This window comes from Anguilla rostrata, chromosome 9 (genome assembly GCF_018555375.3).
Source record: "Anguilla rostrata isolate EN2019 chromosome 9, ASM1855537v3, whole genome shotgun sequence".
NCBI lineage: Eukaryota > Metazoa > Chordata > Actinopteri > Anguilliformes > Anguillidae > Anguilla > Anguilla rostrata.
Genome location: NC_057941.1, coordinates 44,268,222 through 44,293,521, shown reverse-complemented (window position 1 = coordinate 44,293,521; position 25,300 = coordinate 44,268,222). Strand labels below are relative to the sequence as shown.

Sequence of the window (25,300 nt, the reverse complement as noted above, 5' to 3'; positions counted from 1 at the left end):
TCTGATGATGCTACGTTGTGGCTGTGTCCTAACCACTCCCCTAAGTCCGTGGTAACCAACTCTGTTCCTGGAGATCTACCATCCTGTAGATTTTCATTTCAGCCCTAATTTGGCACACCTGACTCTCCTAATTAGCACCTCAACAAGATCTCTAGCTGCTGAATATGTGCTTTGTTAGGGTTGGAGTGAAGAGGGTAGATCTTCTGGAACAGGGTTGGTTACCACTGCCCAAAGTAATTCTGGTCCCTGACTTTTACTAATACCACCAGTGAGCTACCAGTCAGTTGTTTTGTTAACATATGCACAGAAGAGCCAATAACTATCATACAAACCATTGTCACTCAATCATACATACAGTAATACGTACACAGAGGCATTGTATTTTATGGCAATAATCATTGGTTTGTGTTAAAAAAAGAAAATCTACACTGTAACATTGAGATTCTGATAACCCAATATCAAACATTATCAACATCATGTTATCCTTTGTCTATTTATTTCTATTGAGGGTTTGGAAATTTAAAGGGCTCTTTCTGGGATTAATTAAGCAGACAAAATTACTCCTTAGAGAAAACCATTAATTAAGTACTTTCCAAGTACTTTCCTATTATACTTTCCAAGTCCATGTTTGTAGAGTGTCGCCCCCACCCCAGCCCCAACCCGACCCTACTTTGATTCGTTTTTGGACTGTCCAACCATTATGGTTCAGAAGACCGCTGGTCTTTTACTCATTTATAGCGATGTTGCTAGGTTGGTTTTCAACCTCCTTAAAAATGTCCGGGCTGCTAGGTGACTCATCTTGTAAAGTCTCAGTTCTAGTGCCGGGACGAGCCCCAGTCTAGTACTGAATCTGCAATGGCTGCCGAGCCCTGCTGGGTGATGCACAACATAGCGTTGCCCAGGGATGGGAGAGCTGGAATGACATCATCCCGTCTAGCACCAATGAGCCACACCGGTTCATCAGACACCTGCAAGGTCGTCCATTGAGCTGCACATGAAGTGTGCTCCTCTGGCTCCTGTCTTAAGAAGTGGTAACTGACATGATGCGCTTTAGAGAGTACATGTTTATTTGTTAATGGAGGTTGTGATGGGTTTTGCAGCATGAGCATCAAATTGGGGAGAAAGACCATTGAAATACAGATATCTTGCCTGTTCATGTCTTCCTTCACAATTTCAAATCATTGTTAGTCATTGTGGCCCTGATGTAAATTAACATAATATTATAGATCCTTGTTTGTTACCCTGTGAAAATTATGATAGTGTTTGGTATATGCTAAAAAATGCTATTGGATGCTTAGGTTTTATTTCTTTTTTCAACAGGATAGTTATTTTATGTACAACATGATGTGAATTATTGAAATATAGTCTTGGATCTCATCTGCTATGCATTTAATGTGTCTCGCCGTGATAAACCTGTGAATCACTCTGGAAAAGACAACATGTAAAATGCATTTAAAATGTAACAGTCATGTACCCAGGCACAGTTCAGCTGTGAGGCTACCCAGTAGGGAGCCCCTTCACAGTAGAAAACACAGCCTGGCATTTTTAATCACAGCCTGGCAAGGCATTTGAAAATTCACACTGCCACTCTGTTGGTTGCCGACTGGAGAAGCCATTACTTTATTTTGAAATATTTGGACAGTATCTGCATACTTTAATATTTTATAGCGGGCACTTCTACAGTGTCTTTTTTTTAGAGTTAATGCTATGGTAGCAGAGCTTCCAGGAATGTTTTCAGAAACATTCAGAAGAATGGAGCCAATTGTGAAGTGAGAAAATATTATCTGTGCAGATTCACCCCCCCCCCCCCTTCCCAACAGAAACTATTGTCTGGGTATTACAGGGTGTTGTGCGAATGGAGCGTGTCAACTCTCACTAAAGAACACCACGCTCAATTGCCAGACCACCATCTTGATGGTACTGTGTGCCAACACAGCTTGCAGGGGCTCATTTCTGCGGCGCTGAATGTTTTATACATGAGTTCAGCGGAGGATGACAGTTTGATGGACTTTGCACTGATGTTGCGGGAATACAGAGGGAGCAGTGGGAATCCAGGGAGACCATGACTACACATATGCTCAAGTGCACACACACCCAGCTTCTGCAGCAGGTTGCACGGGGACCTGGAACACCAGCTCATCTAGACATATGCCCAAGTTCTGCCTTTGAAGATTTCAGCTACCATCAAAGAATGGGTTTGATCTTGTTTGTAATGAAGAGTTTTGCCTTCAGATACCCAACTATTTTTTTCTTCTTCATTTTAATCATGACAATCAATCTCGACTATTTACTGGCTAGTAATCTGATAGACAGGGGAAATGGATTTGAGAATCAAGAGCATTGAACAAGAACGGGGCAGTTCAAGTGAACAGCGATGGTGCATCGACGAACACTGTATATTGTAGCTATAACTGCATTTTATTTTATGTTTTAAGTTGACAGCACCAACAAAGCAATTTGTAAATTACAACGGAGGCAAAGCTTTTCATATATAATATTTGAATGGAGCATGAACATCGTCTGTCTCTGTTGCGAAACAGATATAAAACACTGACGTTTTAATCACAAATATTTTTACAATATAGTAATCCAGTCCCATTACGAACATAATTAGTTCTCCTTAGTGAAAATCACCACCAGTGTGTGTGGGTTGGGGGGGGTTAGGGTTAGGGTTAGGGTTAAATTATGTCAATGTTTCACAAACCGGATAGCGTGCAATTTCGTCGCCTAAAACCGCACTACTGTAATATCATAACCACAACTACTTGTGAGTACTACTGTACCCGTAACTACATAGTTAAAGTATGTTCAATATTAAAATATGTAATTGATGCCAGAACTATACTGACATTCATGAAACGCACATTCCAGGAATTAACATAGGCCTAAGCGTAATAAGGTGGAAACGTTACTGTATTTTCCCTTCTCTATTACAATCACCATTACGTACGTACGCAAAGTGAAACTTAACTTCCGAAATTAAAATGGGGTGAAACGACATCCACTATGTCGGCGAAAACATTAAAGTGAATATAAATCACGACTGAAATAAACAACACAGATGAAACCACACAATATACTCGTTAAAGACCATATTACCATGAAACTGAGTTATATACTGTAGTGAAAATGCATATAACATTCATCTGCACCCCTATCTCTGAAATGATGGTTCATTCCGAAATGGGATTTTTCCCCCCCTCCAACCCCCAAGTGTGTATTCTATGTTGTGCTTTGTAACGTTGCGCCAAATAATTGAGTTCGGAGCGTGGTTAAGAGGTAGACAGCTGGCTCAATAACGTTAGCTGTTTATTGAAAAGATTATTTTTTGTTTCAACATTGTCAGTGGACCAGCTAGCTAAATTGGCGTGGGAGATTGAGGTAATTATGGTTTACACCGCGTGTCTTATAAATATCTATAACACCGTACTATTGTAACATAATCTCTGTGTCTGTTTTGCTTTTACTTTGACGAAATGGGAGCTAACTAGTTAATCTGGTTGACTAGCTAACGGTCGTTTGCGAGACAGATAGCTATTTATGCCATCATAGCTATTTTACTTTAGTCAACAATGGATATACCGTTAGCTAGCTAGTTACTGAACTCACAGAAAGCTGGGTAATGTTAGTTTTTACAAGCTATTTAGTTGTAGTGGGCTTTGCAAGGTTTTAAACCGACCCTTAAATCTATCCTAGCATGTTTCTATAGCTCGCTAGCTAACTTCGAGTGAGTAGCAGGCTATTAGTTAGCTAGCTAATGTTAGGAAGGAAGAATGTGATGTGTTTGTAGCTAGCTAAGCTAACTATCTAGCTAACTGTTATGTCTCTATAAATAGCGGTCGAGAAGTTTGCCCACGTGAACGATATTCTCTTCGTTCTCTTGGTATTCTGTAGTTCGAAACATCCTGCCCAAATTCAGATCGAGTCGCCATTTGATATAAAACCGTGATGTTTTGGTTCTTAGTTTTATTTCAAAATAAACCAGCTAAAATGAAGTGTCAGTCGCATTTTATTATTTAGGTTTTATATAGCTTGATGGTAAGCAACATTATGTCGCTAATTTACTTTTTTCAGGTAACGTAACATTACAGATAGTAAGATATGACTAATTTATTAAAATTTTTACCTAGGAGTCCAAGTCAAGTTGAGAGCGTGCAAATCCGCTAACAACAAACTTTGCTGAACGCTTGTTTATTTAGCTGCCGTGTCAATTAACTAGTTGTACAAAGCTTTTTTCTTAATGACAGACTAAATTAAGCTTACCAAAATTTTTGCCAGCCAATGAAGTCGATATGAAAGAGTTGGTAATTGATTTATGATTATGTATGTAATTATTACTTTTAATAGCTGTATGATAAGTAGCTAGCAGGCTAACCGTTGAAGATATAACGTTCATGTAGTTGGCTAATTTTAACATTTATTTTAAGCAAACGCCCTTAGTTGAGTTGTCCAATAGAAAAATAAGTTACAGACTTAGTTTATGAACTAGCTTTCTAATGTTTACGTTGTAGCCGTGTGGGACAGTAAACCTTTGAGGACATTAAGTCCGTACCTTCACTGACTAACGTAACGCTTGTGTTTGGTTTTCCTTACGCAACAGTGTGGCCAAGATAGTTTATAAAACTAGTTATTTAGGGTGATGCTGTGATGGTTGTTCGGGCACGCTTGAAAAATGATAAACAGATTATAAACTTTTGCAGAGAAGCTTGGCTTTCTGCAGTCCCCTCAGAATGGACAAATTCAATATTATTCTCCTGAGAAATGAGTCAACGAGGGCTCTTATCACATTTAAAGTAGATGTATATTCGCTGTTCCAGTTGAAATGCCAGGAATAATTAAATAACAAAAGTCAAATTTATATTTTTTTCTGCAGCAGTTGTGTAACACCATGGGTTTTTTATAAGGTAATTAAAACCCAGAAGCAACACACTAAAACCCACTGAGGACCGAAACAATTATAATTGCTCTTGTACAAAAACGGTTTGTGAACTAAGTGGTGTGGATTGTTTAAAAAAAAACAAAAAAAAACTGGCATTATTATAGAACATAAAGCCCCACGTGGTAGATTGCATTTATTTTCATTCTTTTATTGTAATGTGGGTCGCTTGGAAGAGGGGTAGTTACATTCGTTCTGAATTCGTTGTATACATTCGGCAGTCACATTACAAAACTGCGATCTTTTGTTAGTCTTGGTAAGTAAATTTACTTCCAAACACAGGGGTCTGCCGGTTTTGCTACTTATTTGAAGGTCTCTGTAGAAGTGTTTGTGGGTAGACCTAGTCAGGCTGTGCAAATAGCCACAGGCCTCTCCAACCCTGGTTCAGGCTTATGACTGTACTCTTTGTCCTTCATGTTTAGTGACATATCCTTATATGCACTGCTTTAATGTCATTGCCTACTTAACTCTGTAGTGTAAAATAAAAGGTTACACATTATTAAACATTATACTCAAAGTAATAATGCGCATTACGTTAATATTTAAGAGGGCACAGGATGAACACTGAATAAACAAACAAGCACTTATTTTTATGAAGGTAATGTAGGTGGTCTGTTTGTCCGAACTGTTATCTCTCCTTGCATCTCATATTTTGACTAGAAAACAGTTTGGGAATTGCTCCTATTGTTTAGCAGTCGACCTCTCACGAATAGATTCTGAAAGCCTGGTACTGTATAGTCTGGCACATGATTCAGTGAAAGACAGGGAGCTGGACTGTTGTGGCAAACAGCGGATTATTGTTGTCGTTTGAGCAAGTGAGGAAAATGGAATGTCTTTGTTTTCTGATGTTTTTCAACTGGCTTTCAGGAGCGCCTTTATTATTATTTTGAATCCTCTGGAGTTCTTTTTAAACGAAGTTATGACTGTAGTGTGTAACTGTTTTCTCTGAAAACAGAAAACCTTTTGTGTTGTGATTTGTACTCTTTTCCTTAATGTAACCTTTATTTCAATGTCAGCCAAGGGTTATTTACACTTGGACCATTTTTTAAAAAACAGTTTCTAAACTCTTTCTTTGCAAATTGAGGCCTAATTTTGGGGAGAAAAAAAACCTCTTTCTTTACCCTCGGACCGGGACTGAACTGGTCCTTGTTGTATTGGGACCGTTTCTGTTTGACCTGTAAGTGCGGCTTTAGAGTGTGAAATGCTGCGGGACAGTCACGGCCTGTGGTCTTGCTCACGTCTCTGTTTGACTGCGCTTTCAGAAGCACCATGAGCGAAGAGGAGCAGTTCGTGAACATTGACCTGAACGATGACAACATCTGCAGCGTCTGCAAGCTGGAGACGGACACGGAGACCCTGTCCTTCTGCCACGTCTGCTTTGAGCTCAGCATCGAGGGTAAGCGCACCAGTGGGTCACAGCTCAAAGGTTTGGTACACAAATAGACAGACAGATACACACACTCTTACACACACACACACACAGACAGCGCCTGTCGTCCCTGCAGAACATCTGCAGGCACTTTACACGCTGGAGACAAATTCCAGCCCGAAAAGTCTTCAGCCGGGTCTGAAGTGGCCACTGTCCCTCATATAATGGACAGTTGAAGTAAAAAGTGTATTAAGACTTTAGGTAGAATGTGGGGTGGGGCAACACCCATGCATACATAGCGTTTCTTCTGCTGACGTCTTTGAATCCTGGACACCTCGTGGAGGTTTACAGAATAATTTCATTTCCATGTATTTGGAATGACTTCCTTTTTAGATTTAAAAGCAAGGCCAATTAACATTTTCATAAAATTTTCACGGTTATTTTTCAGAATGAATGCGAGCTCTTCCATAGCATACACTTATTTTAAAGCTTGTCTCTGAACATTTGACATGGGTGTAGTAGTCGTACCTACGGTAAACCTAAAACTATCCCCTAACCCGTTTTCTTTCTGATGGTGCAACATTCTCTGTTTTCCTCTTGCACTTGGTGTCTGACGGTGTCTACCTTTGTGCTGTAACGTTATGTATTGACGTCTGCTATCAGTCGCGTCCCTGACAGTTTGGCATCAGCACTGTGTGTTGTCTCGGTCTTTATGTGCGTTCTTATGTAAGCCGCTGTGCATAAGTGCTTCTGCTGAAGGCCCTACCTGCGAATGCCGTTTGCGGAGCTGATTCATCGTTCTGTGGTCGGTGCCTAGTTTGACGGCCGTTATGCGACGGTTTTGTTTTCGGCTGCAGAAAGTGCTTCCCCGGCTCCGGTAATTTTAATGAGGTTGCGCGCGAACGTGAGCGCGTTCCTTTTTCCCACGGCGCGCAGGCAGGACTGCCGCCGTGGGCTATGCGTGGCAAATTGTGCTCACTCACTCACTCACTCATGGACGACCTGAGAGGGACGTTTTGTAGGACGCATGTGCAGGTGGCACGGCACGAGATTTTTAAGCACAGCTTTATCGCCTAACGTTACTTTAGCTAACCCTAACATGTTAGCGTTTCGCCTACTTTAGCTAACCTAGTTAGCGCGTACGGATCGCCTACTTTAGTTAACCTACGTACCGCGTACGGATGCTATCCTGCACGCATGAGTAGGCGCTAAGGACACACAGCTACAACCACCGATACAGATGTATGGACACACGGAGGACAACAAATAACGTTACAGAGGTGAGGACATGCCATAGCTAGCTAGCTATATAGTTAGTACAGGTGCGCCGTGGGTCTGGACGGTTTTGGGCTTGTTTTTTTTTTTTTCAGTGCACGCGCGGTAGTGTGTAGCCTCGCGGCTTCGGCTCGTGCCGATGACGCGTAACGTCTTTTGGCTGCTGTGATGGCCCTGAGGAGGAGGAGGCAGCTGGGAAAAAAACTGCAGCCAGAGCTGGTTTGCCTCTTGTTTGTTTTCCCTGGGGGGTGCTGGGACTCTTCCCCCGCTGATTAAAAGGGTGGGGAACACCCGGTGGAAACGATCGCCTCACAGATCTCGTGCCTGTGTAACTTATTACATAACAATGTATGGATTGAAACGGAGTCTTTGAGCCACCTATCAGTTGACTGTATTGATAGCTTTTTAGTATATCGGAGGGTTGTGGGTTTAGCAGTGTTTGGTCGATTTAATCAATGCTTATCAGTCTCGCTCGGTCGTAACTCTGTTTTAGTACTCATGTTGTAGAGGAGTGAACCATGTAGCATGAGCTCGTCTGAGCTGTTGGTCATACTATCCAAGGGCTCTATGCTAACATTTTTTTTCCAAGCAGCACACATGCTCCTAAGTTGAACATTTTAGGAGCACACTAATACATCCCAATTAGTAGATGCTTCTAAATAATTTTTCAAGTTAGCACACACAAATTTTTAGGAGCATATGCCCCCAAAATGGGGGCTACTGTAGAGCCCTGCTACCTGGTGATCAGTATGCGTGAGTTGAGTCTAGGCCTGCAGAGCTCCGTGCCCTCCAGCCATCGCCCGCTAGTGCAGGAGCCCGCGGCGGCGGCGGCGCTGGAGGCTCTGCTCAGACGAGCCGCGTTTGAAGTGCCGTTTCTCTGCTGTTAATTAACGGCGGCCCGTGTGAACCGAAGCGGCGCCTCTTCAGGGACTCAATTAGCGTCCCCTTCATCGCTCGTCTCGCGCACGGCCCCCGTTAGGCTGCGCTCCTTCTGGGGGAATGTGTGCCAGGGTCTCCTAATTTAGGGGAAGTCCAATCTAAATTCTGAAGCTGCGAATGGGTTTTGCTTTTGAAATTTGGTGGATGGGTGTGCTGTTGGATGTTGGCCCGGATGTTGGCTGTGAGCAGTTGTAAACATGTTGGGGCATGGCTTGTGGGTTTTTTTTTTTTTTTTGTGTGCTCCTTTCATCTGTGTCAATGCCTGTCCTGTCTTAAGAGCTGTGTGGAACGGTAGTTTGTATTTCTGTTGAGTTTTTTTTTTGTCGACGTCTTCATACACATCTGTAAAATAAACATGTTTGTGAAGAAGTCAGTGCTTGTGCCATTGATTTTTTTTTCCTTTGCCTGCTACCACAGCCATTTAAAACTTTTAACAATAACAGGTTGGTTTGAGATCTTCTTTTGAAGAAATGAACCACCTGATTCTCTGTTCCACTGCTTTCGTTTTGACTGCATGAGGATTAAAGTGGCACGGAGGCTGCAGCTGGGTTCTTATCTGCAGACTAAGCAGCACTTGCGCGGAATAGACTTGGACTTAATTGGCAATTCCGCTGAACAGCCATCGAGGAGCCCTCTCAAACAGCCGGGGAAATTTAATCCGCCCCCCCCAGTACGACTCCATGGAAAAACGCCCGTAATCCACTTCATCTCCTCTTCTTTTCCTTTTGTTTCACGGCCGGGTTTTCTCGTGAAAACGTGCGGTAGCACGATGCCGAGGCTTGTGTCGTGGTTTTTTTCGGGAAGTGAGTCACGGTTACTGCCCGGGCCGCACCTGCGATGGCGCGTAAGCGGCGGTGAAACCACAGCCGGTTTGACGCCGGGCCGGGCCGGCGTAGACATGGCGTTAGAGGGCCGCTCTCTCAGCCTGGCCTCCGATCTCCCTTCTCTTCCTCTCCGTGCCACCACTGAGGAGGAGAGTTATGTAATGTGGGGTGGGGGGGGGTGGGGGATTGCACAAACCGGCAGCGCAGCAGTCGCGGTGGGGGGGAGGCACATGGCTGTTCTCCGTGACCCTGCTTCGGGCCTCTCCGATGTGAAGCAACGTGTCCCTTGTTCAGCAGTCGAGGTGCACGGGGTGGGGGTGGGGGGGGGGGGGGCAGGCGAGACGGGTCTCTCTGTCTGTCCCGGCGGTTTTTTGATGAGGAAACTGGCTCCCTGTGACTTGCAAATAGCGGGGGGCCTCGTCGGCCGGAGCTGCGGCGCGGGGCGCTGCGTGCCTGAGCGCGAGCGCTGACTCATACCCGCACCCCGGCCCAACACCGCAGCGCTCGCTGTTACGTCGAAGGCGGCGCGCGGGACAGTCAGAGCCCCCGGGGGGCCTTCGTTTCCCACAATGCTCCCCCGCAGCCGCCCGCTTCGCAGAAGCGGTGCGCTCTGTTCAGGCCTGCTGTTTACCGCAGGGCAGCAGCAGCAGCAGCGCTGGCAGCCACACGCGCTAACGGCTCAACGCTAAACGTTCTCGCAACGTCACTGCCGTGTAGCGGCAGTGTTACAACATTGGCACAACGTTGCAGCAACGTCGTGAGAAGGTTTCTGCGCTGAGCTGGGCAGCGCTTCACCACAGCCGCCCCCGCAGGTTTAGCGCTAGCTAAAGTGGGGATTGTTTGCCTGCCTGCGTTTTATTTTGTGTGGTTTGTGTTTATTTTGTTGTGGCGAGGCGACTGAATTATTGACCGTACAGGGGCTAGAAACGAGGCGGCGTCTCAGGGGGGTGATGAGAGCGCTGTGAGGCTCGAGGCCGTGGGGGGAGGGCTCCTGCGACTCAGCGGACCCCGTCGTGTTTCTCGTCTCTGGTTGGCAGAGGGGGGGGGGGCGGGGGGCGGGCCAGTGATGGGGGGCTGCGGTTTTCTCCCGCTCCAACTGTCAGATGCAAAAACAGAGTTTTTCGGCTGTTTTTACAGCCCTGCAGCGCGTGCGCGGGCGCCTCTGTGGCCGTCCGTTTCCTGTGCCATTCGTGCCGTGGAGGTGTTAGCGTTAGCCTGCCAAGGGCCCAGCGCCACAGAACCAGGCGGCAGTTGGCTGCGGTCAAGGTGGTAGCTGTGCTGTGCTTTGTTTCGCTGGGCCTGATGTGCTTAGGTGGAGCCGTGCCTGTGGAGCTCCTGTGGTGTCCCTGTGCAGGCCCTGTGCTGTGCCTGTGCAGGCCCTGTGCTGTGCCTGTGGTGTCCCTGTGCAGGCCCTGTGCTGTGCCTGTGGAGCTCCTGTGCTGTGCCTGTGGAGCTGTGTCACAGTGCTTGTTGAACACTTGCATGCCAGACTGAAGCCCGCTTCCTGTAAAAGGCCTGCATAGGCTGCCATTACTGCTAACAGCTGCGACTGAGAGACTGCTTCCTGCTAGCATATGACTGACAAGGGCTGTCTGGTTTTTACCAGGACTGACCTTTTGGCAAATGGCATGGGCCTTTGAGGACATTTTTGAGGGCTTAGTTTTGAGTGGAAATTTTAAGGTTTGGAAAGTGCTGAGATACGCAGAGTACTTGAGGATTGAATTTCTAATCCCTGCATCTGACAAAACAGTTTTTTCCACAGCTATTACATATCATCATTTACTCTAGACTTGAATTCAGATTTAGGAAATCGGTGACATCGCCGTTCTGTTTTCCAAATCGTGTGTGTGTGTGTGTGGTGGGTTATTTTCAGTGAAAAAATGTTGTGTTTACTTCATAATGCCATTGATTTACCAAGAGGGTAGTTGAAAATGATGAAAATTAAACCTGAAGCATGATTGCGTTTAGTTAACCGACTGAAGGGTCATTGAGTCCTGCATATGGCTCTCATCCTGTCCCCGCAACGATGTCATGGAATGCCAGGACTGCGTTGAGCAGCACAGAGCTCGGCTGGTCCGTCGGCGCGGGCCACGCGGAGGCGGTCCTCTGATTGGGTGAAACGCGGGGTTTGAGGCGGAGAGTGAGGTCACGCGTGGCACGTGAACCGCGGTTCCCACAATGCTTTGCACAAGCTTTGTTCCGGGTGCACCCGCGATGGTCCAAAGTCGGCCCCAGGGCTGGAAAACCAACATTACGTAAAAAAAAAACCTAAACTAAACACGAGGAGGAAACCATGGAGAGCACGTTCCAGCTTTTTCCAGGTAATGGAGGAGCGCTTTAATGGCTGCCTGCGGGCTTCCTGAAATGAGAGTGTGCGTTGGGTCGTTTGCTGCTCTCTCTTGCACACAGTCTCCAGGGTCCTGCTGCAGCTACCAGGGCAGAGCTGAACTGTGTCCTCTTAATTTAAAAAAAAGAAAAAGAAGCCGTGTGAAGAGGTTGGCGGGTGACGGCTTTGGAGGCCGCGTCGGCGGCTCTTGTGATTTGGGCGTTACGCGAGCGGCGGCGGCGGCGGTGCAGGGAAACGCTCCGCTGCTACCGTAGCGCCGGTATTCCCCTTACCTAACGATGATGGAATTTTAGCCGAGTCGGTGATCCGGGAGAGCACGGTGACTGAAGAGCTGGGGGGGGGGGGAGCTGTGGTTGGGGTTCGAGGGGGAATGGGGGGGGGGAGACAGATAGTCGCTCGTTCGGAGCACACACCAGAAACAGACATGGCTATTCAGCGCTCTGTGTTGTCGGGGCCTGTGTGTGCATTTTTAGCGTGTTGTGTGCATTGTTTGTGAACTCTTCACCCTGAGGGTGGGGATTGGGGGGATGGGGGCGTGGGGGGGCACAGAGCCCTGATTGTTGCCCTCCCGCCTCGGTGAAATTCCTTTGATCTGCGGCAAGAATTTCAGCAATCCGTGGTGTGGACAAAAGAAAGAAAGGGAAAAGAGAAAAGCTGACCTTGCTGTTGTAGCTGGGTCGAGATTAAGCCCCCCAGTTTCACGTCGGTACATCTAAACCAACCAACAGTGCTGCTGTGAAATTGAGCAATTTTGACAGAATTACTGTCCACATCATTTCTAAATGGTAATGCTAACATGAAACAGAAGGGAATCGCTGCACCGCACAGCACAGCCCCGAACAGCTGCCGCCCACCTGTGAGCGTGCCGTCCTCTGGCCAGCTGACGCATCTGTTATCGATGGGTGTCCCAATTATAGCCACGGAGGCTGTGTCTGCGTGTGCCCCCCGTCCTGCCGTGTGACACCCCCCCCCCATCCCGCTACGGTCCTGTCGTGCTGGGGATGGAATGTCCCTGGCTCACTAGCACAGCAAACGGAGGTCTTCAGATCTCAGCACACCTATAATAGGATCGTTACTTGAGTGTACGGTCCTCTGTGTTTGCTGAAGGACAAACGGGTATATTTGGGCTGCTGGGTGGCTGATCTGGTGTAGGCGGTTTTCTCGTGCTTGAATGAGCTACAAGGTCTGGTATTGAATCCATGCCGTGTGGCCTGTGTCACGAAGCAGGATTACCGAGCTGTCTGGTCAACTGCACTGAGTGAAAAGCTGTAACCTTCTCAGAACTGGAACATGAACTGGAGCAAACAGAGCCGTTCTGGGTTTTACTCAGCGCGGTTATCTTCCGAACTCAGAAAGCCTGCTTTGTGATACAGGCCCCGTGTCTGTGCTGACTGTGGCCGGTAGCCCTGCGGGGCGATGCACATATGGCTGTAGCTCTGCCCGGGGACTGGAGCGTTTCGCTTGGCCGGGGTAATGGATTCCCATCATGCACCGCTGCCACTCGCAAGTCCGCCTGCTAACCCCTTAAGGCCTGAGGATGCAGTTAGACTATCTCTGCCCGTCACCGTGGACCCTGAAATAAGGGCTTATATTACATTACATTACATTACATTACAGGCATTTAGCAGACGCTCTTATCCAGAGCGACTTACACAACTTTTACATAGCATTTTACATTGTATACATTTATACTGCCGGTTAAGTACCTTGCTCAAGGGTACAACGGTAGTGTCCTTACCCGGGAATGGAACCTGCGACCTTTCGGTTACAAGCCCAGTTCCTTACCCACTGTGCTACACTGCCGCCTTATATTCCAACAGACTGCAGCCATGGCTGCTGTGCTGTTTGAACATAAACAAGTGTATTACCTGCTTAATTGGAACGTCCTCATTTCACGTACGCGCTGTGGTTTGCTAAGTCCCTGACCTCGATACAGACTAAGATTTCTAATAACCTCCGTCTGAATCTATGCATCCTAAACAGTGGCTTCAAGGGAAGGCATTTGTTATTATATGATTTTAGAGTGATATGTATCAGTGTCTATGGGGGGGGGGAGGTTCTTGCTTATTTGGGCTGCAGAATGACCTGCTCTCTACCCGTGCGCAGCTGTACTGCGCTGTGGTAGCGCTTTCGAGCCACAGACAGTGAGGAATGGCTGATATCCCGGTTCTCCGAGGCAGTCTGTCTCGGTTGACTCATGGGGCCTCCTGGGGTTTTGAGTGTCACCTGGAGAGTCGTCCTCCGGGTCGTGTCTGTGCAAGCTCGGCCTGCGAGCTGCCCGCGCGGCGGCTGACATCACGTGCCTCGTCTCCGCCCTCTGGAACCGATAGCGGAGCTCGCGGCATCGCGCGCCGAAAAATACGACGGGAAATTCCCGAGTAGGGAGAAAATGGGGGGGGGGTGGGTGGAGCATAAAAAAAAATAAAAGCAGAAGTGTGTTATGATTGACGGGCCAGTTTGACGGAAGACGAACAAACGAGGTCTGATTGGGCTAACGAGGAAAGGACAAGCAGCAGAGATTACACATGATAAGATTAAGGTTTCCATGACAGCAAGCACCAGCCCTGGAGAGCGAGCGCGTCTGATCTAAAAATAGAGACGTGGATTAGGCTGAACGGAGGCCGCCGTTTGTCCTCCCTCTGACGGCTCTGTCTCTGTGTGAACGGACGGCTCTGGAAGACGCCATCGCCAGTGTGCTTTCTGGCTCCGTGCATCTTAATATTTAATTCCTATTTTTTTTCCCGCCTAATTAAAATGTCACAACATGCTCAGTTTGTGTAGGAGTGTCCTGCCACACGTAACTGAAGGCAGGGAATGGACGAGATGGATCATGTGCCACTGGCCTTGTGCTGTCACACACTGGGATTGTAGTGAAACGTGTGTGTGTGTGCGTGCGTCCGTCTGTGTGCACTTGTGTGCGTGTATGTGCGTGCTTGTGCACGAATGTGTGTGCGTGTGCATACTTGTGCGTGCGGGTGTGTGAGAATGTGTGCTTGTGTGTGCGTGTGCGTGTATGTGTGTGTGGACGCGTGCGTGCGTGTGTGAGAATGTGTGCGTGTATGTGTGTGCTTGTGCACGAATGTGTGTGTGTGTGCATACTTGTGTGTGTATGTGTGTGTGTGTGAGAATGTGTGCTTGTGTGCGTGCGTGTGTGTGAGAATGTGCTTGTGTGTGTGCGTGTGCGTGTATGTGTGAGAATGTGTGCGTGTGCGTGTATGTGTGGGTGGATGCGTGCGTGCGTGTGAGTGAGAGATACAGATTGCTAAGCGGATTAGCAGATGAAGTGGCCGTGGATGCGCTTTGTTGGGCAGACGGGGCGGGCGGTTGGCATTGCGCTGCTGGTAGAGCCCAGGGCTGGGCGTGACTCACACGGGCCTGCGTGGGCGGGACTGTGGGCCGGGGCTCTGCCTGATCTCCTTATGTCACCCCAGTAGCGCACGTTAGCTGAGGTCCTGCCCCGGGCTGCAGATCAAGGGCTCGTGTGGTTTATTCACAGCAAGCCTTAAGCTCGCTCCAGCGCCAGCACCAGCCCCAGCTCCGGCGCTGTCCAGGCCGCTTGTCAAACAAGCTGTATTTCTGCCCACAGACATCGCACGGCTAATCCTCTTCAACACAGGGCTACATCCTCCCTGCGTCTCACTGACCAATCACAGCGAGGCAACCGAGCTAATAGAGGCTCCTTGTGAGTGTGTGTGTGGCCTGATTCCAGGTAACCTGACAGAACCGATATGTGGGAATTATACCAAGGAGTCACGGGTTTACCATAAAACACAGCGTCAGCCACTCCTCCTCATCCGTCCGCTGACCTGCTGTTTTTGATGGAAATTTAAACGGGACGTTGTTCAGACGAAAGCTGCTGTGCTGCTTGCTGCAGTATGATTCTGTGGTTTCCCCCCCCCCCCCTCGATTGGGTGTCCAGATGGCCTGCTGAAGGGTGTCGTGTGTTTAAACAAACGGGCAGGTGGTGAGGGAAAGACGCTATTAACGGCAAGGTCATTTATTTACAGAAAGGTCATTTATTAACCGCCTTTTTGCAGAAGCGAGAGAAACCGCCGCGTGGGGTTCTGGGAAAACGTGTCCGGCCCTCGCCAGCCTTGCTCACGGGTCTCCGCGGGCCTTCTGAAGGTTCTTTGTCCGCAAAGTCGCTTTTAAAAGTTCACCTTCCTGTTGTTTGGTCTCCGCATGCGTTAGAGAGGGGAAGTGGGACTATCGGTATAAGTATAGCGCTGTCGCGCTGAAGTCTGTTTTTAGTTGTTGTTCGGGGTTGGCGTTTGAGGAAGTATGACCCTCGTGCAGCACTTCCTGTCCTTTAAAGACTCGGGGCTTCCGTTCCCTTGCGCGCTGGGGCTAAGGTCACCGCTTTGACTCGTCGGTGAGTCACGTCTCAGGTTCCCCCTCAAAGCGTCTCGTGTGACCGGCAGCGTCTTAATGCCGCCAACAGCCTTTGACTTGCTTCTTTGTTTTTTTTTTTTTTTGCCTCTCTTTTTGGCTGGGCCGCAACAGCGGGGCCAGCCCTATATACGCGAATGTCTGCGACTGAGTGAGTGATGTCTGTGACTGAGTGACTGACTGACTGATGAAGTTACAGCATTGGTCGGCCGGTTCGGTCCAGCCATGCACTAGGTTTTGACCTGGTCTTGTTGTCCTCCTAAGCAGCTCCTATCTGAAGCTAAGCAGTTGCCGGGGTTCATTCCTCCATGTCGCTGGGCAGAAATGAGGGGTTTCTGAGGAGGTCGCTGCTGTTCTGGTGGAGGGGAAGGCGTAGCGGTCGCTAATCTCCCCGGTTGGGATTCTTGCACGCTTTCGCTCCCATCCACTCATCGATAAGAGGGTTTTTCTTGCATTCGTTCCTTCTCCATGAAAACCCGGCTGCTTTTAAATCACTGCAGGTTTCTCTGTTGGAATTTTAAAGTGGTCCTCAATTCAAAGAAGACCAAATTTATGGCTTTTGCTCATTCTCGTTCTAATGCAGCTGATCCTTCTATCCTGACTTTAGAAGGTATAGGCTATATCTAGGAAGATATTACCGTTCTTTTGATAAGCCACATACTTGAGAGGGTGCAACAGTAGAAACCACTTGAACCAAAAGCAAGATCCTTTCTCACACTAAATCCATATTTTAAGTGCAGGGTAATTTTCTAAAAAAAAAAAAAAAAAAAGGGCATTGAGGAGCAGAGATGGGGAAAAAAGCAGCGTTGAGGTTTATTTTACCCGCTAGAAGGCGATACCTCTCATAAATATTTGGGCATACGGCTTGTTGAAAAGTTAGCTTTTAACGCGCATATTGAAAACCAGTTGCAGCAACTCCGGCTGAAATTGGGCTTTTATTTCCGTTTAAGAGAGATTTTCCTTTTTGAGGCCCGAGAGAGAGTTGTGCAAAGCTCGTTTGTGTCTGTGGCTCGGCTGTGGTGATGTGATTTAATTGCGTGCAGCCTCATCTTCTTTTATAAAAGCTGGACTCAGCTTATCGACGCTCCACTGCGTTTCATAACAGGCACAGGCTCCTACCCTCCCCACGGCACTATATATGAATCTCTGGTGGGGGGTGGGGGGGGGGGTTCTTCTGTATATCAGAGGAGGAAAATGCACATGCTGCCATTTATTCTAAAGGCCCGATTGGGTAAACTGCCATATTACATCTCCGGTCTTTTATCCTATTATGCGAATAACTGCTGCTGTAGATCTACTAGCGGAGTTCTTTTATACGTCCTCAGGGTTCAATCCAAGCTCGGTGAAACCACTTTCTCTTTCTGTGCACCTTGGGGCAGGAAATGAGCCACAAAACAGTATTTTAGATGTACTTCCTCCTTTGAACACATTTGTTGGTCTTTTGCAAAACTTCCTTGAAGTAAATTTGTTGCTTTTCATATCCTTGATTTAATGTTTCAAACTTGATCTGGTCTGTATTGTGGATATCTTTGGTATAGACTACTTGCTTCTCTTTTGAAATGCACTATATGAGCAAAAGTATCTGGACACCCTGTGGTCTGGGGCTGTTTCTCATGGTTTGGGCTATGCCCCTTAGTACACAGCATACAATCACATTGTAGATGATTCTGGGCTTCCCCAGCAGTTTTGGGAAGGCCCTTTTCTGTTTCAGCACGACAGTGCCCCCGGGCACACAGAACGGTTTATGTAGAAATGGTTTTGGCAGGAGCGGTGTGGAAGAACCTGACTGGCCTGCACAGAGCCCTGACTTCCCCGTCCAACACATTTGGGATCAGTTGGAAAGCCAACTGTGAGCCAGGCCTAATCGCCCAATCAGTGCCAGACCTCACTAATGCTCTTCTAGCAGAATGGGTGGACCAACTTGACATTTATGCCCATAATTTTGGATGAGATGTTTGATGTCAGGTGTCAGTATATGTTCCGCCATGAAGTTTCCCTCTCTCTCTCTCTCTCTCTCTGTTTAAATTTTTATGTATTGCATGTTTTATATGTGTTTTATAGTTGATAGTTATTGTGTATTTATTTTTATGTTTTAAACTTTTACACTTTTGTTGCCATCTTGACCAGGACTCCCTGGAAGAAGAGATATTGTATCTCAGTGGGACCTTCCTGGCTAAATAAAGGACCAATATATAAATTAATATGTGGGCTATCTGGAAACAGAATGCAGACTAGCAGTGCATATTAGTTATTTTTTGTGGAAGTCCCTGTTCTCAGTAGTGCTATCAGCACGTTAGAATGCCAGGGGAACCCCTCCTTTCCAATGAAGGCGAAAGGCTGTGCGATTAGATGGAAGCAGCATGTGATTCTGTTGAGCAAGTTGCTTTCTTCCGTTGCTCAACAGGCTTCTTAGAACAATTAGAGCTTGGGCCCTTGCTCAGGAGAAAACGGAAAAAAAACTTTCAGTTTTGTCTGCACAAAAACTTTTTATTAGTAAGCCGGAACTGGAAAATATTGCTCAATTTAAAAAATAAAACTCATTAAAGTAAAGGAAAGTAACCATTGTGTGAGCTGCACTGAAAGGCATGTTAAAGGAACCATTTTGTAGAATCATTAAAAACTTGTTAGCATGCTATTTGGGGGAAAAAAGGGTCTCAAGGGTGGGGTGGAGAAATGGAACAGTGAGGAATCACTCCTCTGTATTACTAAAGCTGAAAGCTGAACCCCTCCCTCACTGAAAATTAAAGCTTAGGAGTAAACAGCTTTGAATGTGGGGGGGGGGGGCTGCTTGTTTCGTAGTCTCTCAGAATTACAGAACAAAAGCAGCTTGCGCCATGTTAATGAGTGCTGCTGAAGGGACTTTTGGGGAAGCGAGGGCACACAGACCGCCCTGTACCTGTGCAGAGGACGATAAGGTGAAGTGTGCTTTAACCGGAGACTGGAGGGGGTCCCGGTCGTGCTGCTGAACCCCATGTGATACCCCAGAGCCCACATGGTGGGGTATCTCAGTTCAGGATGGCTGAGTCTGCCGGGTGCTGTGTCTGTCGTTAGCTTTGCGGCTAATCCTCCTCATGCTAAGCTACTTTTCACCCAGCCGTCAAAACACCCGTCCGTCAGATCGGCCGTGCTGAATTTCGGCTGTTTGGGATTTGGGCGTGCGCTTCAGTTCGTTTGCCTTGCGACTGTTTGTCCTCGTCCTGTTTGCGGATAGAAGGTGGCGTGAGGGGGTGCGACCGACGCGATCGTAACAATTACTTTCCTCCTCCTCCTCCTCCTCCTCCTCCTCCTCCACCTCCTCCTTCACCTCCTCCTCCTCCAGGCGTGTCCAGCTCCACCCTCCTGCACTCGAAGTCGCTGCGCGGCCACCGGAACTGCTTCGAGAAGTACCACCTGATCGCCAACCAGAAGCTGTCCCGCAACAAGGCCCAGCGGAGCGCCTACCAGGGGGTGAAGACGGCCCTGAGCCAGAAGATCAGCCGCATCGTGCAGTACGCCCAGAACCGGGAGGCGGGCTCCGAGCCGGGCCGGCGGGGCGGCCGGCACCAGCTCCTGTGCTGCAGCCAGCAGGGGGACCGCACGCTGGTGCCCCAGTCCGACTCCCGCGTGCCCCGCTACGCCCCCCGCTGGGCCGAGGGCGCGGGCGTGGCCGCGGGGCTCCCCGACCGCGGCCGGGCCGCCGAGGAGCTGGCGCTGGGGGGCGGAGTCCTGGGCGCCGGGGGGTGCGGCCTGTGGGCCGGCGGCAAGCGGGCGCTCCACCAATCGCAGAAGCAGGGCGTGGCCTCGGCCGGACACAGGCAGCACAAACGCCCGGGCCTCAGCAGAGAGGAGTGTGAGTCCATCGGCCTGCGTTCTCCGCTCGTTCGTCTGAAAGGAGGGGCGGGGGGTAGGGGGGGCATGTGATTGGGTGGGCGGACGGGAGGGAAGCTTGTCGTGACTTGTCACAGGGGTGGTTATTTTTGGTTTGCACCTCAGCAGAGTCGGTTCCCTGTCAGTTCACTTCCTGAAATTTTCATAATGTTCCATGAGCTCAGTGAGTCATGGAGTGTAGAGAATCCCCTCGGTGGAGGTCTGTGAGGAGTTGGGTGATTCGGATTAATATGTCTAAATGTGCTTTATAATACCTTAAGATGTTTCTAGAGATTTGCTGTAGTGCGATGCCTCATATATTGTTTGTGTCTCTTGTCACATTTTTATGCTCGTGATATCGCAGGAGGAAGTAAGTTGAATCAGTCCTGAATAATGCGCAACATTATTTCAGGTGTTTAAAAGAGCAAAGTTTGTGTGCTACAGCTACGTCACACAAGCAATAACAGCTAAACTGTACAGAAATGATCGAGTGGAAGGACCATAGCGGACCACTGCGTTTCAGAATGAATAAAAATCACGCTCGTTGCTTAAGTGAACACTTAACGCACGATGTGCTCAGAATCGTAGGACGGGGTGTAGCACGATTCCCGGGTAAGGACACTGCCGTTGTACCCTTGAGCAAGGTATTTAACCTGCATTGCTTCAGTATATATCCAGCTGTATAAATGGATACAATGTAAAATGCTGTGTAAAAAGTTGTGTAAGTCGCTCTGGATAAGAGCGTCTGCTAAATGCCTGTAATGTAATGTAATGTAATCATATCTTGCATGTAATTCCACCTGTACCATTCTACCCGTGTAGGGGGGGGGAGTTGATGTGGGGTGCTCAGTCTTCTCTGAGCGGGACTGGTGTGGGCGGGGGCTTGTTTTGTAGCCCAGAACTGAAGCGCCTGATTCAGCTAACGGGCTGCTCACGATCCTCAGTGGAGTGTTTTATGTATTGAATGGGCTGCTGACGTAGCTGTGGGCTGTGAGCTGTGTTAAAGCCTGCTCCCACTCGGCCTTGCTGTCGGGCATGATTGACACCCCTGATGTAAACGCGTGAGCTCCACGGCCCCCCGGGTGGGGCGTTAGGCCACTCTTTGGTGACCTCCGAGCCGCGTCTGTCCGCAGGACAGAGCGGTGACGCGGGGGACCCCCCCACCCCCATCCTCCGGAGAAAAGCTGTCTGCCTTCCGCTTACTCAGAAACCGCCCTTCAGCGGAACCTTCCCGCCCCAGTGCCAAGGGCCTGGGCGCAAGGTCGGCGGGGCGAAGCAAAAAGGCGCTGCGCTCTGTGGAGGGCTTTGGCGGAGCTCTCGGGGAGGAATCTTTCCCGGAAATTTGCGCGGTCGCTTCACCGGCAGGCGCCGCTGGCCGGCACGACGCGAGAGCGTGGCCGGGAGGGAGGGAGAGCGCGAGGAGAGGCGTTCGGTTTGAGTGGGCGGCTTTAGCGCTCGCGCACACACACGCACACACATACTCACACGCGCGCGCACACACACTCGCGTGCGCACACACACACACACACACGCGCGCACACACACACAGGCTGAAGCTGTAGTCGCTTACTTTAACTTCTCGTCTAACCCGACTCCTTTGTCTCTCTTGTCGTTGCTAACAGTGGCCGGGATGAGCACCGAGGAGCTGGGCCAGTTGAAAGGACAGCTGCTTCTGCAGATTCAGAGTAAGAGGCTCTCTTTACACACACGCTGGAGTTCACATGTAAAGACGAGGGGTATAATTTTCTGTCAGAACTGTGGGTTGGCGTAAAGTCTGTGTGATGTGTTAAGCTTTCCCGCTGAGTTCTGCTTCTTTGCTGTGTGGTGGATGTGCTGTCCCACAAACGGTTCTGCAGCCAAGTCCTTGTTGAAGTATTTTGTTGCTTGTGTGCTCTGATATCTGATTGTCAATAATTAATAGACCTGTGTGTGTGTGCGCTCGTTGTGGTCCTTGGGGCAAGGTGTATGTGTGCGTTCTGTGTGCTCTGTGTGTTTGTTCCATGTGCAGTTTATTGGCCATCGGCTGTATGTCGGACTGTAAGAGCTATCATTACTGAGGGCTTTGTGTAACTGACCTGATGTTTGTCTGTGCCCATGTAACTGACCTGTTATATGTCTGTACCCGTGTAACTGACCTGATGTTTGTCTGTACCCGTGTAACTTGACCTGATGTTTGTCTGTGCCTGTGTAACTGACCTGATGTTTGTCTGTACCTGTGTAACTGGTCTGATATTTGTCTGTGCTTGTGGAACTGATCTGATTTTTGTCTGCGCCTGTGTAACTGGTCTGATTTTTGTCTGCGCCTGTGTAACTGAGCTGATGTTTGTCTGCACCCGTATAACTGAGCTGATGTGTCTTTGTTCTTCCCACAGAGGTGTTTGAGGAGCTGACGTCGGCTGTCCAGGACAAGGACTCCCTGGCCTCGGAGCTCCACGTCCGCCACATTGCCATCGAGCAGCTCTTCAAGAACTGCGGCAAGCTGCCCTGGCTGCAGATCGGCAGGGCGGGGGTCAAGGCCAGCAACACGCCGGTCGAGTGAGGCGTACCGCCAAGACCATCGCCTGACCAAAAACAAACAAACAAACAAAAAAAAAGCCCTAATCTAAGCGTGCTGTCCCGTCTCCTCCTGGCCCATCCCGCCTCCACGCACCCCCTCGAATCAGGCCGCCCACACTGCCTAGGGCTGTTCGGGTCGCTGCCCCGCCCGGTTTTCACACGCCTCTGTTCTTAGCGGAACGAGACTGTTCTTAGGACCGTGACGAAACCGCGCGGGAAGGTTGCTTTACTTTGTTTGCACACAAATAGAGGCGGGGTTAATGGGTATAACCTGCCTTCAGCAGGGGACTGAGAAGGACGGGCCTGTGCTGTACTCGGTGTTCGGGACAGAAAGGGCCGGGACGAAGAGGAGGGCAGGGTCCTCCAGTCCAGTAGACCCTCAGACGGGACGTGAGGCTGGACGTGAACAGCTTTTTATTTTAGGAGCCTTATTGGGGCGCCTGTCTTCTATGCAGGACCGCGACGGTCAGCGTCGTAGCGTTCCGTGTTCCTTCAAGTTGTCTAAACATTTGTCATTTTTTCTTTTTCTTTTATGAAACCATTTTGTGAATCTACACCAAAAACAAGACGTTTGAACTACCTGCGTGATCGGGGGCTGTACGGCCATGTGTGCGCAAATGTAGGACAGTTTTAATCATGATTTTAGTTGTTAAACTGTTTTTATTATTGTCCTTGTTTTTAGTCTGCAGCCTTGCTTGTTTTATCTATTTATTTCCAATTGCAGTACAAATCAGTGTGGCAGTTGGGACCTTTTAGTGTCTGTTATGTTGGACTGTTGGTGCTCGGGGGGGGGGTGTTAACGATGTTGAGGCCCAGCACAGCCCTGAAGGGGGACTGCTATCGCGTTCCCTTCTGGACCAAGTTTGCAGTGCATTCTGGGAGGCCGCCGCCTGTGCAGTTGCCTTATTATCCCGACGTTGAGTTGACTGGTTCTGCCGTTGCTGTGGTAACTGCCCCAGAGTTGAGTGGTTTAATCAGTTGAGTGGAACTTCTTAATTAGAGCTGGGGGGGGGGAGCTGGCCCCTCCCGTTTCGAGGGAGAAATCCAAGCGCAAGGAGTCTGCTTTACAAATTGGTTGGTTTGGAAGTGTTCAGATAACCCTTACTGGTGTTTTACTGAAGGGAATGTTTGTGTGACTGCGGAACAGTTATATGATTTTTCTGCTTTGCTGTTTAGTACTGCATCATGTAGAAGTACAGGATACGGGTTGGATCAGTTTGCGGATGGCTTCAGTAGAAAGCTCATGGCTGGAAAGAGAGAGCGTATGTATTTATTAGTGGTTGTAGTTTACATATTTAATTTGCATTAGTTTTCCTCTTTTTGTCATTGTAACCTTTTGCGGTGTGTATCAGTTTTGTTGGTGGGGATTGCACATTTAGGAATGTTCCAGATTTAATTTGGTTTCGTTTTCTGAGTATTTAAAATATTGCATCGTACTGCTGATCAGGAAGTCGTAAGGAAGGAAACGCCTTTCCCAGAGTGCTGCGCACAATAGAGGTTCAACTTTGGTTCACACGTTTCATCTGGAAAAATAATTACCGGTTAAAACCTTTTTCTTTCGGTTTTGCTTTCTTGTACTTGAGCGTGAATGACACTTGCAGTTGGATTTTTCATTATAACGAAACTTGCAGTTGAAGATGGTCAGACATTCTAACAGGCACAGAAACTTGCTGAATATCCTAACATTGCTGTTATATAATTGACAGTATTTCTCTTTCTCGCATAACAACTTGGACCATATTGAACACCAAATGTACAGTCTGTGAAAAACAAAACCTGTACAATTCAATGGTACCATTAAGTGTTACAAGAAGTATTACAGGATGACTTTTCAACATATTCTCTAAGTATTCATTTTCCCCTGTTCCAACTTGATGTTCTTATTGAATTTTGCAATTTTCAAACATTTTTGTTATTGTTTGCTTGCAATTTTAACTGTTCTGTGGCTGTATGGTTATGGAGTTGTTTGTGATTTTTCTGTTCAATTCTCGTTTTCATGTTTTTATTTAGCCCGCTCAGTGCAACCACATCATTTTAGAGTTTCAGATAGGCCTAGGTTTGGCCTGCTGTTTTTGTTCCTTGTTCGTATTCCCATCATGTTACTGGATAGAAAATGAGTCCAGTGCCCTCTGCTGGCCGTCGAGCAGTGGTGCACTTTCTGTCAAACATAATATTTTCTCATTGGGTTTTCCTTACAAATTTCATTTTTTAAAATATATTCATAAAAACAAAAAACTAGTAAATATGTATTCACCCCAATTTCATTCTCTCTTCATAAGAGAAATTATATTTGACCCTTTGGGGTTTAAAGAAAGGTTTTTTTTACTTCAGACAAAAAGGATAAGGTGAAGGTTTTTGTTTGCATGCATGAAATGGTTGATTTAATGGTGTGTTGCCGTACAACTGTAGGCCTTTCATTGCAGGTGGCTGCCCAACCCCCATCCGAAAGTTTTCAGAAGATTTATCCTGCTGACCGCTTTCCTGAGCAGGTGTCTGCCTTGTTTCAAATGTGTATGCTGTGTCACAAGTTTCAGTTCATTCTCAGTAGTGGGTAATCTCATCAATGTGTACATTTTGCTATTTTTTTCTTTTCCTTTTTCAAAGTTTGATACATATGTATTTCAGAGGCCTGGTGAGATTGGTGTGTGTGTGTGTGTGTGTGCGCGCGTGCGTCTCTGAGACTTTTCCATTAAACATGCAATAATTTGTGTTTGTGGAGCTTTACTGCCTGTGTGAAATTTGTGTGCAGTTATTTGTATTTTTCCTAAGAAAAATAAAACTTATTTTCTTACATTTCCTGTGTGAGCTGACCTTTTCTC

General features: G+C 47.8%; 1 protein-coding gene across 1 annotated transcript; it reads left to right on the top strand.

Annotated features, from left to right (window-relative positions):
* Positions 1–3,205: 3,205 nt before the first annotated feature.
* c9h21orf91 (chromosome 9 C21orf91 homolog) lies at positions 3,206–25,274 on the top strand. Its single transcript, XM_064352328.1, has 5 exons — positions 3,206–3,381; positions 6,199–6,332; positions 19,399–19,908; positions 21,548–21,610; positions 22,298–25,274. Exons 2-5 carry the CDS (start codon positions 6,206–6,208, stop codon positions 22,462–22,464), a joined length of 867 nt encoding a protein of 288 aa, XP_064208398.1. The 5' UTR covers positions 3,206–3,381; positions 6,199–6,205; the 3' UTR covers positions 22,465–25,274.
* The last annotated feature ends 26 nt before the right edge of the window (positions 25,275–25,300 follow it).